Below are 16125 nucleotides of genomic sequence, written 5' to 3'. Positions count from 1 at the left end.
TCCTCAGTGAGGGCTCTAACCGCTGGGCTAGAGGGCATAAGGGGAGGGGGCATGATCATCTCTATTTTTCTTGAGAAAGGGCTGACCTGGCTTAGGCACTTACCTCCAGGAGAGGCTTCATGGCTGTGAATCCAAAGTAGAGGGAGGCATTTAACTCCCTCTGAGTGCTGGGGCTCAAGCCACACCATTCTGCCCAACATTTCCTACTGGCTAGCTTAGCCCGCTCCCTGTTCCAGCACCCTGGCTTGTGTGGATCTCCATTCTTAAACCACCAGCCTCCCTATACAGTGCCTGGGGAGAGTTAGGCACCTAACTCAGGGCTGTCTATTCTGGCAAGCAGTAGGATGCCTAACATTAGGTGTTGCAATGCAGCACCTAAGTGCCCTTTGTGGATCTAGCCCAGGGGTTCTCAACTTGTGGCCCCAACAGCAAACAGCTGCAGCCCATGCAACATGTGAAAGCCATACAGGTAGTACATATATTGTGTGGATGCGGCCCACATAACACAAAGAGAGCTGCGTATGCAGCAGACATGCCAAACCCATGAAAAAAAAAAAAACACCACAGAAATTGGACTTGGTTTTGACTTAATTGGCTTGTGAATTGCTTGTTGGCAAATTTTTGCTTTGTAGCTTGTTGCTTGTTTGGCTTGTAGCTTCTTGGATGTTGTAGCTTGTTGCTTCTCTTTTTTTTTTTTTTTGATCAGCTCTCAGCAAGCAGGGGCAAGTAGTGGAGAGAGTCAGGGGTGTACAGCTGGCCCACCACAGTCTCAGACTCCACACCAGGGGGATCTAGTCACAGAGTGTTGGGATTCTTAGGGATTGGCTTGTTTTGGCATGGGATTAACTTGATTTTTGGCTTATTGTGAAAGTCAGGGTGCTTATTTACTGCACGAAAATTGACAACTGTGATATGCAACCCAAAATAGCAAATAGGCTGAGAACCACTGATCTAGCCAAATATCTACATTGTGACCCTAAATGACTTGGTAGCATCCCTTTAAAGCCCAATTCTATCACTGACTATTTTGGAACTAATATAAGTGCAACATCCAATTCCATAAAGGGAACTGAGGTATTTCCCCCCCACTCTATTTTGCTGAATTGCCTTTTAGGGGCATTTTATGAAAACAAGGTGGAGGAAGTTCATATAACAGGATAAATGATCAGGATGTTAAAATGCCAAATATAAAGTGGAATTAGACAATTAGTCAGTAGCTTACTGGTTTATGGTTACAATATGCAAGCTATTTAAAAGTTTAATGCACCAAGTTTTAAATCAACATACAGTAATTGCATATTTCTGGTGGGAATCTTTGAACATTCCTCACATTCATTTTGCCACTGAGAAAGACATTCTTAAAACACTATTATGGTTGACCTCCTCAAAAGCAGGGCCTCATCCAAAACCCATAGAAGCCAAATGGAAAGAGTCCCATGGACTTTGGGTCAAACCCACAGTAAGTAGCTCAATAAATTCATTGTAGGCTTTTCTAGGGTGCTTGTCATTATACTACCTTACATACATCACTGAATTAATCCTCACCGCACACCAGTGGGGAGGGAAATGTTACTCATTCCATTTTAAAAAAGGGGGAGCTGAAACACAAAGATTGATTAGATAGTTTGTCCAATGACACTCCAGAAGTTTGTAACAAAGCCAGAGACTGAAGCAGATCTTCTGAGTCCTAGTCCAGTGCCTTAACCACAAGTGGGCCCTTGATACTAGTCAAATATGTACATTAAATAAAAACAAAGCACATTTAAAACTATGTTAAAGTCTCAGTCAAATGAAGCCAACATGGGGTTATTTCTGTCACAGGCATTAGAACTTGCTTTATTCATGCAAAAAGAAAAGGAGTACTTGTGGCACCTTAGAGACTAACAAATTTATTAGAGCATAAGCTTTCGTGAGCTACAGCTGTAGCTCACGAAAGCTTATGCTCTAATAAATTTGTTAGTCTCTAAGGTGCCACAAGTACTCCTTTTCTTTTTGCGAATACAGACTAACACGGCTGCTACTCTGAAACCTGTCTTTATTCATGCAGTAACTTTAGAGAGAAGAGACGTCAAACAAATGATGAAACTGTGAGAAGAATCAGATCAAAAACTCAATGGGAAGGGTCACAGCAAAGAGAATTTAATGCTGATCATGAAAGACACAATGGCCCTGATCTTGCAAAGGGCTGTGTGCCTTCTATTAGTCCTGCGAGCTCTCTGCTTTTCATTCCCACAACTTCTCAGTACCTAATCTTATGTGCTGTCTGCAAAGAATTCACCAGTAAAAAACCCACAGATATGCAACTGAAGTTGGCATCACTTCCATATATGATGCAAGGGAATATAGAATGACCACACTGAGTGAGACCAGTGGTCCATCTAGCCCAGTGTCCTGTCTTCTAACAGTTGCCAGGGCAATGAACAGAACAGGGCAATGAACAGAACAGGGCAATTTTGAGTGATCCATCCCCTGTCGTTCACACCCAGCTTCTGCCAGTTGGAGGTGTAGGACACTTGGGGCATGGGGCTGTGTCACTGACCATCTTGGCCAATAGTCATTGATGGACCTACCCTCCATGAACACATACAATTCTTTTTTTAACCCAGTTAATAGTTCTGACATTCACAACATCCCTTGGCAACAAGTTCCACAGGCTGGGGTCATTGGGTGACCCCTGGTTCTTCGGTTAGTGAAGGTGTGACAGGTTGGACCCCTCCCCCCCCCGTCTGGTGTGTCTGATATACTGGGGTCCCCTGAGCCAGCCCATTCCACCAGCCTGGGCTTCCTCACACTGTCCTGCTGTGCCAGGCCCTCAAGCCTTCTCTAGCACACCCACAGGTAAGGTCACACCCAGCTGCAGACACAGACTGAAATCAGCTCTGTGTGGGAAGATTCAGCTCAGGGATTTACCCAGCACTCATGTGCACACCTCCTTTGGGGTGTAAACCCAAAATAATATTGTCTTGTGCTGTATATAGAGATCTGTACAGCTCAAGGTCATAAAAAAATCGCCCCCTCCCTCAATGTGGAGAGAGATATGCACAGCTTTTTGCCTCCCTTCCCCCCCCCCCCCCCCCAATATAAATTGCACAAACTGGGTTTTGAAACAAAAAATAAGTTTATTAACTACAAAAAGTAAATTTTAAGTGATTATAAGGGATAGCAAACAGAACAAAGCAGATTTCTGAGCAAATAAAACAAAACACGCAAACTAAGCTTAATACACTAAAGAAACAGGTTACAAGTAGTAATTTCTCACCCTAAATGTTGGTTAGGCAAGGTTACAGAGTTTCTGCAGCTCAGAGTTCCAGTTATTTTTCTTCACAGGCTAGACCCGTCTTAACCTGGACACAGCCCCTGCCTTTCCCCAGCTTAGTTTGTTTGTTTCTTCGGGTGTTTTCACCAGTCTTCCTTCTTGAGCGGGGACGCAATGGAGAAGATCCCTGATTGACTCACTTTCCAGCCTTAAATAGTATTTACATAAGCTGCGAATCCTTTGTTTCCAGTGGAAAAATACCGGCAGTGTCCAAGATGATACTCCATACCAGGTGACATTATCACATGACCTTGCAATGTTAAAGCAACCATGAGACAAGGTTTATTTGAAAGGTCCACAGGAAGGAACTCCAGGAAGATGAGAGATCAGCATTTTCAAAGCATTTTCAGCCCATTGTCTTTCCTAAGGGCACATCCAGGCTGATTGCATACTGTCTGATGGGTGTTTCTCAGTTGTGATCACAGTTGTAATTGTTATATAGTCAATATTCCCAACTTCAGATACAGAAATGATACATGTATACAAATAGGATAATCATATTCAGTAAAACATAACCTTTCCAATGATACCTTACATGACCCATCTTACATGAAACATCTTAGTTATGCCATATTCAGATCATAACAATATTTCTATGAAGAATATGGGGTGTAGCATCACAGAAGGGGTAAATAATACTCCCTGTTCACTTTCTCCACACAATTCCTGATTGTATAGACTTCTATCACATCCCTCCTTAGTCATCTATTTTCTAAACTGAACAGTCCCAATCTTTTTAATCTCTCCGTGTGTGTAAGTTATTCCATACCTACAATCGTTTTTGTTCCCCTTCACTGTATCTTTCCAAATTCTAATTTGTATTTTTGAGATGGGTGACCAGAACTGCATGCAGTATTCAAGATGTGGGCATACCAGGGATTTATATTGTGACATTATGATATTTTTGTTTTACTATCTATCCCTTTCCTAATGGTTCCTAACATTGTTAACTTTTTTGACTGTTGCTGCACATTGAGCAAATGTTTTCAGGGAAATATTCACAGTGACTCCAAGATCTCTTTCTTAAGCGGTAACAGCTAATCTAGTCGCCATCATTCTGTATGTATAGCTGGGATTATGTTTTCTAATGTGCATTACTTTGCACTTATCAACATTGAATTTCATCTGCCATTTGCTTGCCCAATGACCCAGTTTTGTGAGATCCCTTTGTAATTCTTCACAGTCAGATTTGGATTTATCTTCAGTACTTTCGTATCTTCTGTAAATTTTGACACCTCACTGTTCACCCCCTTTTCCAGATAATTTATGAGTATGTTGAACAGCACAGGTCCCAGTACAGATCCTTGGAGGACCCTGCTATTCACCTCTCCCCCAGTGAAAACTGACCATTTATTCTTACACTTGTTTTCTATCTTTTAACCAGTTACTGATCCATGAGAGGACTTTCCCTCTTATCCCGTAATTGCTTACTTTGCTTAAGAGACTTTGGTGAGGGACCTTGTCAAAGGCTTTCTGAAAGTCTAAGTACACTATATCCAGTGGATCACCTTTGTCCACGTTCTTTGTGATACCCTCAAAGAATCCCAATAGATTGGTGAGGCACCATTTTCCTTTACAAAAGCCATGTTGACTCTTCCCCAACATATTGTGTTTAGCTATGTTTCTGATCATTCTGCTCTTTGCTATGGTTTCAACCAATTTGCCTGGAATTAAAGTGAGGCTTACCAGCCCGTAATTGCCAGGATAGCCTCTGGAGCCTTTTTTTAAAAAATAGGAGTTAGCTACCCTCCAGTCATTTGGTACAGAGGCTGATTTAATCGATAGTTTACATACCACAGTTAGTAGTTCTGCAATTTCATATTTGAGTTCCTTCAGAACTCTTGGGTAAATACCATCTGGTCCTGGTGACTTATTACTGTTTAATTTATCAATTTGTTCCAAAATCATCTCTGTCAACAACTTACTCTAGGACAGTTCCTCGGAGTTGTCACCTAAAAAGAATGGGTTGGGTGTGGGGACCTCTGCCACATCCTCTGCAGTGAAGACCAATGCAAAGAATTTATTTAGTTTCTCCGCAATGGCCTTGTCTTCCCTGAGTGCTCCTTTAGCAGCTTGGTTGTCCAGTGACCCCCACTGACTGTTTGGCAGGTTTCCTGCTTCCGATGTACTTTTAAAATATTGCTGTTTTTATGCCTTTAACTAGTTGCTCTTCAAAGTGTCCCTTGTCTAATTATACTTTTACCCTTGACTTGCCAGTTTATGCTCCTTTCTATTTTCCTCATTAGGAATTGACTTCCAATTCTTACAGAACTTTTTCCTCTAACTGCCTCTTTTACTCTGCCATTTAGCCATGGTGGTTCTTTTTTTGTTGTGGTTGTTTTTTGAATTGGGGTATATATTTAGTTTGAATCTCTATTATGGTGTTTTTAAACAGTCTCCATGCAGGTTGTAAGCATTTCAACCTTGTGACTGTTCCTTTTAATTTCCATTGAACTAGCTTCCTCATTTTTGTGTTGTCCTCCATTTTTAAGTTAAATGCTGCTGTGGTGGGGTTTCTTTGGCATTTTTCCTCCACAAAGATGTTAATTATGTTATGGCCAAGCAGTTGTGCTATATTCAGCTCTTGGACCAGATCCTGTGTGCCACTTAGAACTAAATCAAGAATTGCCCTTGTGGGTTCCAGGACTAGCTACTCCAAGAAGCAGTGTCTAGAAATTTTATCTCTGCATCCTGTTCTGAGGGAACATGTACTTTGTCAATATGGGGATAGTTGAAATCCCCCATTAGTATTGTGTTTTCTGCCTTTGAAGCCTCTCTAATCTCTTGATTTCACAATCACTGTCACCATCCTGATCAGGTGGCCAGTAGGATATAGCTACTACTATACTCTTATTATTCAAACATGGAATTTCTATCCATAGAGATTCTATGATCCATTGATTCATTTAGAAGGTTTACTTTATTTGACTCTATGCTTCCTTTCCCACATAGTGACACTCCCCAACCAGCACAACCTACTCCTGTCATTCCTAGATATTTTGTACCTGGATATTACTGTGGCCCATTGATTATCATCATTCCACAAAGCTTCTGCAATGCCTGTTATCTCAATAGCCTCGTAATGCCAGCACTCTAGTTCGCCCATGTTGATCTTTAAATTTCTAGCACTTGTATACAATTTTGTCAATATTCATTTGCTTGCCTTTACATGTAATATTTAAACGGGACTCTCTTACAGTTGACCGTTCTTCACTAGGTCCTCCTACCTGTACTTTACCAACTTCTTTCTTACCCTCCTTACTAAGATGTAGAGTTCCTTCTTTATTAAATTCATCCCTAAGGGATATCTACACCTGAACCATGTGTTCCTCCGCATCTGTCTGCTTTCCCACAGCCCTTAGTTTAAAAAATCCTCTACAAGCTTTTTAATCTTACATGCCAGCAGTCTGGTTCTGTTTTGGTTTAGGTGGAACCCATCCTTCCTGTACAGGCTCCCCCTTTCCCCAAAAGTTCCCCAGTTCCTAATAAATCTAAAACCCTTCTCCCTACACCACTATCTCATCCACGCATTGAGACCCTGCAGTTCTGCCTGTCTAAGTGACCCTGCGCATGGAACTGGAAGTATTTCAGAGAATGCAATCATGGAGGTCCTGGACTTTAATCTCTTACCTAACAGCCTAAACTTGGCCTCCAGGACCTCTTTCCTACCTTTCCCTATGTCATTGGTACCTTCATATACCACCATCACCAGCTCCTCCCCAGCACTGCACATAAATCTATCTGGATGTCTTGTGAGATCCACAACCGTCACACCCGGCAGGCAGTTCACCATGTGGTTCTCCCGGTCATCACAAACCCAGCAATCTCCATTTCTAAAAATCAAATCCACCATTATTATTCCCTTTCTCTTCCTATTAACTAGGGTTCTCTCCCTCAGAAGGGTATGCTCTATGTGAGAAGATACCATTAGATCATACGGAAAGAGGATCCCAGTTATGGGATTGTTTTCCTCTGCTCTTTTTTGCTATGTAAGGATATGTCTACACTACCCACTGGATCGACAGGCAGCGATTAATCCAGTGGGGATCCATTTATCGTGTCAAGTCTAGACAATAAATCTACCCCTGAGCACTCTCCCGTCGACTCCTGTACTCCACCGTCATGAGAGGGGCACGCAGAGACAAGGGGGGAGCAGCAGCAGTCGACTCATCACGGTCTAAGTACGTCGACTTCAGCTACATTATTCACGTAGCTGAAGTTGCGTAACTTAGATCGATCCCCCTCCACCCCCAGCGTAGACTAGGGCTTAGATGCAGTGGTTCTCAAACTAAAGCCACCGCTTGTTCAGGGAAAGCCCCTAGCGGGCCAGGTTTGTTTACCTGTTGTGTCTGCACGTTCAGCCGATTGAGGCTCTCACTGGCCGCGGTTCACCGCTCCAGGCCAATGGGGGCTGCGGGAAGTGACACGGTCCAAGGGATGTGTTGGCTGCTCTTCCTGTAGCCCCCATTGGCCTGGAGCAGTCAACCGCGGCCAGTGGGAGCCTCAATCGGCCGAACCTGCAGACGCAACAGGTAAACAAACCGGCCCGGCCCACCAGGGGCTTTCCCTGAACAAGCGGCATCCCTAGTTTGAGAACCACTGGCTTAGAGTACAGTGCACTTGCTCAGGCAGAGCCAGTTTTTAATAGGGCTGTTTGTGGAACAAGATAATAATTAGTATGAGTGTCAGAACCTGGCTGGTTTATACTGGTCAGCTGGGGGTCATTTCAGAAAAAAAAAAAAAAAAAGTCGGGGCAGGGATCCTCTCCACATATCACTGACCTGTTAAAAGGGGGAAATGGGATGGTATTTTGTCTCAGTGTAACTAACACTATCTTGAGGGCCTGGGAAGGGTGATTTTATTGCTCATGAGTGTACAACATCAACAGCCATGGCAAACGAGGTTCTCTATTTCCACACACAACAGATACTGCAATGGTATCTGAGACTACAAGTCCCTCCCTGCTGCCTCACTGATGTGCCTGAACCCTTTCCAGGGGCAAGGGGTAGGAACTACATCTAGATATTTAAGGTATTATTTTAGTTTATATGCCAATTCAGGCCTTGGTCAACACAATAAAGAAGTAGGGAGTCAATTAATACCCACGAAAGTGGCGATATGACAATGACAAATCAGGCTCTCTGTGCCCCAAGTAGAGAACTTCCACTAACAAAGGAAAGGGTTATTTCCCTTTCCCTTCCCCTTCCAACTCCAAGATATCTCATGCATGCCAATATAATATGCTTCATGATCACTGTATTTCTATGGTGGTTTCATGCTTTAAACCCTGGCATCAGGTAAATTATTAACATTTGGGAGAAGGCATATGCTTCTCTTATTTATCTGTACCTTTCCCATACCTGAAGAAGATCTCTGTGTAAGCACTAAAATTTGTCTCGTTCACCAACAGAAATTGGTCCAATAAAAAAAATATTATCTCACCCACCTTGTCACTCTGTCTCAATCTTATTTATATGTACACTATAAACTCCTACTCTGCTTTGGTTTTCTGGGTGTCAATTAATAGAATTATTTGTGTTTAAAATCTATGGCCCTGAGCCTGCAAAAACTTACAATCTAGTGTAGTGCCTACTATCATGAGTAATCTCACTGAAGTCAACAGGACTCCTCTCAGGAACATTACACTCAATTAGTATTAGCAGGGTTGGCCTCTTAACATATCTATCAGTTGTTGCAAGGATAAGAACCACTGACCCCTCCAAGAAACCTTTGAAAAACAGCCTATTTAATTCCAGAAGAACACAAGACCCAAAAAGGGCTGTATGACTTTAGGAACAAGGATTATTGTGGGATGACCAAAAGACGTGAAGACTGAGTAATGGTAAAACAGCTGTATGGAATGACAAAATATGACCAAGCTCCACAATCCTTAAAGGTAATAAACTTTGTTTTATGAAGAGCTGGGCTTTGATGATCAAGTTTCAAGATGAAAAGGAGTGATTTAAAATACAGACTTCTCCAAACTACATTCTAATGTATACTTGGTTTTAGATGGAAGTTCCTCAGGGCTCTTTTTCCCCACTGATCAGTTTCGGGAGAAGGTTAGACTGATTTCCTTACAACATGGTTAAAGTTTAATTCTTGGCTCTGTAATAACTAAATGACATTTTTTTAAAGAAAAGCAATCTGTTTATATAATAATTCTTATGTGCCATATATTTTTGTTTGGGGTTTTTTTTCCCCCAGAAATTCACTATTACTTCAGGATATTGATCTAAAGCCTCAAAGATATTTAGGATCCGAGCCATTTTCATTAAAATTTAGGCCTACATTTTCAAATTTAGGCATCTAAATCCATGTTGAGCCACATAAATAGCAGTGGCCTAATTTCCAAGGTTGGCGAGAACATGTAGCTTACTTTGATTCATTTGGCTACTGAAAATCAGGCCACTTTTACTTAGGTGCATAAATATGAATTTTGGGGCCTAATTTAGGCCCCTAAATTTGAAAATATTGGCCACAATTTTTATTTGTGAAGAGTTTATCTGCTTCTGCTACTTAATCTTCACTTGATGTCATAATCCCCTATAGCTGACATCATTATTATTCCCACAGCAATCAAGTGATGATGTATGTCCCAAACAGAGTTTCATGGCTTCAAGCGAATGATGAACAGCATTAGCGAGTGCTCTCCTAAAATCAGAGATTGTGACTTCCTGCAGATTTTCTAGCAATAAAGATCCCAGTTCAGCAAGGTACTTGATCATATGGCTAACTTTAAGAAACTGAGTAGTCTCATTGACTTCAATGGGACCACTCACACGCTTAAGTAACTTGCTGAATTGGGGTCAGAGAAATGAGAAGTGAAATACAAAATATAACATATTGTAGGAGGAATTAGTCTGATCTACAGGGTTTCCAATCCTGTGATTCGATTGCAACTCTCTCTATATTTCATGGGTTTTCTTACAGCCCCAGTTCCTGTAGTCAAGTGATTGCAGGAAAATCCCAGATTTCAATTATTTTTAAAAAGTAAATCTATGGACTACCTGGTTGCAGAGAACAGCTTGAAAACATGAACACAAAGGCTCAAAAATCAGAAGGTAAATCAAAATCAAAAGGTAAACCAACATTTGTTATTTTAAAAATTTTATGATTTCTAAGCCAATCATATAATCTTGGGGACCTGAGTCATGATTTTTGGACACTTGGGGTTGTCAGCACTGGTTAGAGAAATGGGTTTTGAGCCAGTGTCACTGAATATTTAACTACTGTGCAGCAAACACATGATTATTACAGTTTTCAAAATTAATTTAATATAAGAGAATTAAACTGGATTCTTGATAAGGTAGGGGCTTAACATCTACATCTCACTTCCGTGGAGGACCAGTCCATCATCTCTTAACCTGTGCAAGTGAAGTCAAAATGCTTTTCAGTAACTGCCGAAGTGTCTAGGATATAGCCAAAATTTGGATTATGAACATAGGGGCAAGCATCAAACTTGGGACTCTAATAAGCAGAAAAAATAAATGAACCCATCTTCAAAATTGTGTTGGTATATTCAGTGTTTTAATCCATCGCATCTACAGAGTTAATACTTCTCTCCAAAAATTACTGCTTATTTAGGACACAGAAGCTTTAAAAAAAAAAAAAAAAAAAAAGAGCTCCCTTGTGAATAAAGAAAGCAATCATAGTCCAAAATTAATAAAACTAGCCTCAAATTAATTGGGAAGCCCTAAATCTCCCATCTAGCAGCTACTCATCATTACTACTGCTTTCCACTATTGTAAAAACTCTGTAGGTTCCTTCATGGGGAGGGAAAGCACAGTAGCTACCATAGTTAACTGTACAATGCGAAAGTTGACAAGATGTGTCATGCTGCTGTATTGCTGTTAGTGCCCTCTGAAGGCTATCAGAGAAAAAGAACAGCAAGCAGTTCATTCCCTCATGCAGTGCTGATGAGAGGAGTGCAGGAGTGAGTGAGCTTCCTGATATGAAGTCATATCAAATATCTAAGCTGTTCATAGGGGAGAAATTAATAATTAATACACCTAATGTGCTATTGAGATCTAGGAAGTAAATTTAAGTGTCAGATGTGCCATTATGAGAAGTCACATATGAAACAAATATTGAATGATGTCATGGTCTGTGCACTGTCCATGACCTGTCTAATTAGAAACAAAGTCCATTGCCAGACACAGGTGCAAAAGGGGAACAAAGTAATGACCAATTCAGGGCAATGGGGACAAGCTGAAGTGCAAGACGTTTAAGACATTTAAGAAAAAGAAAAGCATGATGGTTTCCCATGCAGTGTTCAGAGAATCACAGCACTTTCATTCTGTCCAATTTTTGTGAAAGAGGATCACAACCAAATGAAAATAATTCTGCTTTACCAAACAGAGGCCCAACCTAGCTGCCTGATTCGGGCAAATACTTCTGTCTGAGTAGAGACTGCAGGAGCAGGCTCCAGGTGCCTGATTTTTACTTACCCCCAAATTAGAGCATGATTACACTATTGGGTCAGGCTCCTGGGCCCTGTTCTGGAGGTGCCAAAGAACTGCTGGCCTACTGAGGATTTCCCCTGAATAGGGAGAATCTCTAGGTGGCAGGGAGCTGAGATAGGGGCTGGGTAAAAGGTCCCTGTGGGGCTGAGGAACTGGAGCATAGCACAAGCATTGCTTTGCTCCAGTGATTTCAGGCTCAGAACAGTCCATTGGTGCCATAGGCAGCTGCACACAACTTAGAGCAGTTCTGAAATTGCTGTAAAGTAGGCTAAACCCACCCCCAGCTCTCCCTGCACCGAGGAGCTGCAAACACGGCACAAAGCCACCTTTCCCACCCCAGTCTCCCAGTCCTGTCCCAAGCACAGCTCAGCCAGACCACACTGACTTCAGCTGAGCTTTCACCTCTTTACACTGATGAAAGTGAGAGAAAAATCAGGCCCTATGTTCAAGAACGGGATGTGCCGAAAGTCAACTCCCTTTGGGACAGGCAAGAGTACTCTTAAAAATCACTGCAAAGTATGATTGATAAGTTAGCATCTAATAACTACAGTAATAAAAGCTACCAGGCATTGACATTAAGTGCAATAGGAGGGAAATAGTTCTAACGTAGGGTATTAATTTTAATTATGAATATCCTTTCAGCCGGAGCACTTAACTGCCTTGGCTGTCTCTGCCACCAGCTGAATGCAGCTCCATCACTGTTATCTTCAGAACTTAATGAGGGGTTCGGCTGCTGGAGATAGTAAATGTTTTCCAGGGAACAGATTAAACAAATTATCATTCCAATGCAGCTTCTATGGGACATGTAAATAAAACATTTTTCAGCTAATTTGATTTATTTCCCCAGATATATTTGTGCTAGTTTGGCCCTCTCTGATCTGGACAGCGTTTCAACTGTAAATTCTGTGTTAATGTGGTGGAGATAAACCATGGTTTGAGGTTCCAAAGAACGACCCAGCTAAAACATTCAAGATCTGGAGTGATTTATAGTGTGTAAGGCGACGGGGAAGAGGGGTGGGTAGCACTGGGAAATGTGACAGAGCTCACTCCGCCACAGCAAACAAACATGATTCCAGAGGAACATAAAGAGGACAGTGGAAGGAAGAAAACAACAGAGAGCTACAGGTGTTTTAGTCATAAAGACAGGGTGCTTCTGCAGTGGAAACAAATGTCCTTTCACAGAATCAACAAACAAACAAACAGATCAAAGTTGCTTCTGAGCAACAGGAGACTGAAATACATTAGAAAGGTTCATATCCTTGCCACATTTATAATGTCGGACACATGATTTAAGGCCTTTGTAAAAGTTAACCTGTGACATTCTTTGCTTACTTCCAAGATGCCTTTTTTTTAAAAAGCACAACCAAGTACTTGATCTTGCAGTTAACAGGGAGATCCGGGAAAAAATAAATCCCCAAGTAAGTAGGGCTTTCTGACTTTTTTCTAATACCTTGTCATTTTAATTATACCCAGGGCACGATCAACACACTAAACATCGCTGCCAAATATGTGCCCCCGGGCGAGACTGGCCGCAAAACGGCCTCCATTTAGCGGGAAACCACTAGCACGGACACATACTGCTGCCACGACTTGCCCTCCTGCAAACCGAAGCCACCCCTAAAACGCACACGGCTTCGGAGGGTGAGAACGGGAGGGGAGGGGAGGCAATCAGCCGTTTACACACCACGGCAAATGGTGATCCCGGGAAGTACGCGGGGTTCCCACTGGCGCGGCGAGGAGGAGGAGGATGAAGAGCTGACCTCCCAAGGACCTGAGCGGGGAGTACATTTGCCCGGTTTCCAAGGCACCGCTGAGCTGTAGGGTGCCCCCCCCCCCGCTGATTTAAAGTGGGCTTGATGAAGTTATTTTGCTTATGGAGTGAGGGGTTGTGCCGCGTGGGTCTCCGCCTCGCACCCCTCCGACCTGCTCCATCCCCACTGATCGGGACGGCGCCTGATCTCCCTCACCCCGGGGTAGCGGCTGGGGCCCCGGCTGCGTTCATTTCAGCGGTGCAATCCACTTCTGTAATGCACCTGTGCTCCGCGCAGCCCAGCGCCTCCTCTTCGCCCTGCCTGCCCACAAGGCTGCCGGGGGGGGGGGCAGACGCGCAAGGCAGCGGCGCACCCCCTGCCCCCCCCCCGATCAACCGCACCGCGCCCGGAGCCGGGGAGGGAGACCGTACCTGGGGCCGCGCGGGAGCCGGAGTGCAGCAGCGCAGCAGCGAGGAGCAAAAGCGCTGCCCAGGGCAGCCGCAGCGGAGCCCGGGCGGCGGCGGCAGCCATGGAGCCGGTGCGCGCCGGAGTCAGCCCGGGCGGGGCGGCAGAGGCGCTAGGACGATCCCGCAGCTCCCCGCTCAGCCCCGCTGCCTCTGCCTTCGAGCCTCGCCACTTCCCTTCATCTCGAGCGGAGCCGCGGCCGCCGCTCCGCTTCCCCAGCGCCGTCCCTCTGTCTCCTCCTCCTGGCGCCCCGGGAGATTGCCACAGGAGGCTGGGGGCGGGAAGGAGCCTTGCAACCTGCCTTCATTTCCCCCTCCCCCGCGCCACTCGCTGATTTATGGGGAAGGCGGGAAAATCGTCCCCCCGCCCAAAACGTTGTCTGTCCCCTGCGTTGTGGCTTCAGTGTCCTGTCACTTCCACACCAAGGAATTTATTTCCCCTCCTCCTCCCTGCTATCTTTCTGGGGCTTGGCCCTGTCATTACTTAAATCTATTCGCAGTCCAGAGACACACGCTCCATCCCCCTCCTCATCGCTGAGACTTGAGGCGCTCCAGTCCCTCCCTATCGCCCTCCGGAACTCCCCACACCAGTCCTTGCTGGCACCCGCCCGGTCTTCTGAAGCCTCCAGCGAGCGCCTGCCTCCCCCACCGACCTGTGACTTGCCCCCTCTATGGATGATGAAAGAAAAGGAGGACTTGTGGCACCTTAGAGACTAACACATTTATTAGAGCATAAGCTTTCGTGAGCTACAGCTCACTTGCATCCGATGAAGTGAGCTGTAGCTCACGAAAGCTTATGCTCTAATAAATGTGTTAGTCTCTAAGGTGCCACAAGTACTCCTTTTCTTTTTGCGAATACAGACTAACACGGCTTCTACTCTGAAACCTGTCTCTATGGATGATGTGACTGGTTGCCACTTGCCACCAGCAACAACAAGGAACAGGCAGTTTAAGAAGCAGGCTCTACCGAATTTAGGGCAGTCTAAAAACATCCTAAAACTACTATTCCTTAATCGTTTTTACAGATCACCTTTCAGATGAAGTAACTACAATTGGACAGGTTTCAGAGTAGCAGCCGTGTTAGTCTGTATTCGCAAAAAGAAAAGGAGTACTTGTGGCACCTTAGAGACTAACAAATTTATTTGAGCATAAGCTTTCGTGAGCTACAGCTCACTTCATCGGATGCATCCGATGAAGTGAGCTGTAGCTCACGAAAGCTTATGCTCTAATAAATCTGTTAGCCTCTAAGGTGCCACAAGTACTCCTTTTCTTTTTACAATTGGGCAGTTATCTTGAGGAGGGCAGAACCAGTTTAATGGCTTTATAATCCTCTCCATGGCCCCGATTCTGTGAAGACTTACCTATGCTACATTTTATGCTCTAGGAGCAGTCGCAATGACAGTCCCTGGAGGTACCTACAGCTGGGCAGTGCTTATGTCTCCGCAGGGTCAGGATCTGTATTATTTTCTATCTTTGTAGGGAACCTGTGAGTCAGATTCCTGTTTGCTTTCACTCCTGCTGCACGCTGAGCAGGAATCTTGGGAGGTTTCCATAATGACTCCTATCTCTTTTTCATCAGGGGATACTGCAGGTTCAGAGCTCAGCAGTATGTAGACAGTAAGAGGTTTATAGGGTTGCCAATGGGTATTATGTTATGTTATACTGTGACGCTCCATCCCCACATTGACATGACGTCTTCCACTCTTTTTATCAGCCAAGATAGCTGTCCTCCTCAGCCATCCTCACCAACTCAGTGCCCACTTGCTTTTCCAAATCGTTAAGGGCTAAATGGTCTCTCTGTCTTACACAGCTGTTGAGGGAAACAAAGGCAGCAAAGCCTTCTCCAGACTCCTGGCTCTTGGACTTGGGCCTGGTATACAGTGTACCCCCAGTGTTTCAGCATGCTCCTCCCTCCCCAAGGAAGTAGGTGAGGAATGGGTAAGAGCCAAAGCTCTGCCCCTAGTGTATTCGTCAGGGGTGCGGAGAGAAGCATCCCTATACAGTGTGTTGCAACTTACTCCCCTTTGTTCCTTAGGGGAAGAATGGGAGGAGTGGTGTCATCACATTTCCTTCCCAAGACTCCTGCTGCAGTGGCACAGCTACACCCTGCCACTTCCTCAGGTCTGAGC

The 16125-nt window shown here is 44.1% G+C and overlaps 1 protein-coding gene across 1 annotated transcript in view; it reads right to left on the bottom strand.

Annotated features, from left to right (window-relative positions):
- Positions 1 to 14273, bottom strand: part of FNDC1 (fibronectin type III domain containing 1) — a 125516-nt gene extending 111243 nt beyond the window's left edge. Inside the window, exon 1 of the mRNA XM_038397624.2 lies at positions 13964 to 14273. Coding sequence (XP_038253552.1) covers positions 13964 to 14063 — 100 coding nt within the window. The 5' untranslated portion in view covers positions 14064 to 14273. The remainder of the gene's footprint in view (positions 1 to 13963) is intronic.
- Between the last annotated feature and the right edge of the window lie 1852 nt (positions 14274 to 16125).

This window comes from Dermochelys coriacea, chromosome 3 (assembly GCF_009764565.3).
Source record: "Dermochelys coriacea isolate rDerCor1 chromosome 3, rDerCor1.pri.v4, whole genome shotgun sequence".
Lineage (NCBI taxonomy): Eukaryota > Metazoa > Chordata > Testudines > Dermochelyidae > Dermochelys > Dermochelys coriacea.
Note: the sequence above shows the minus strand (reverse complement) of the source record. Positions and strands in the feature narration are given on the sequence as shown.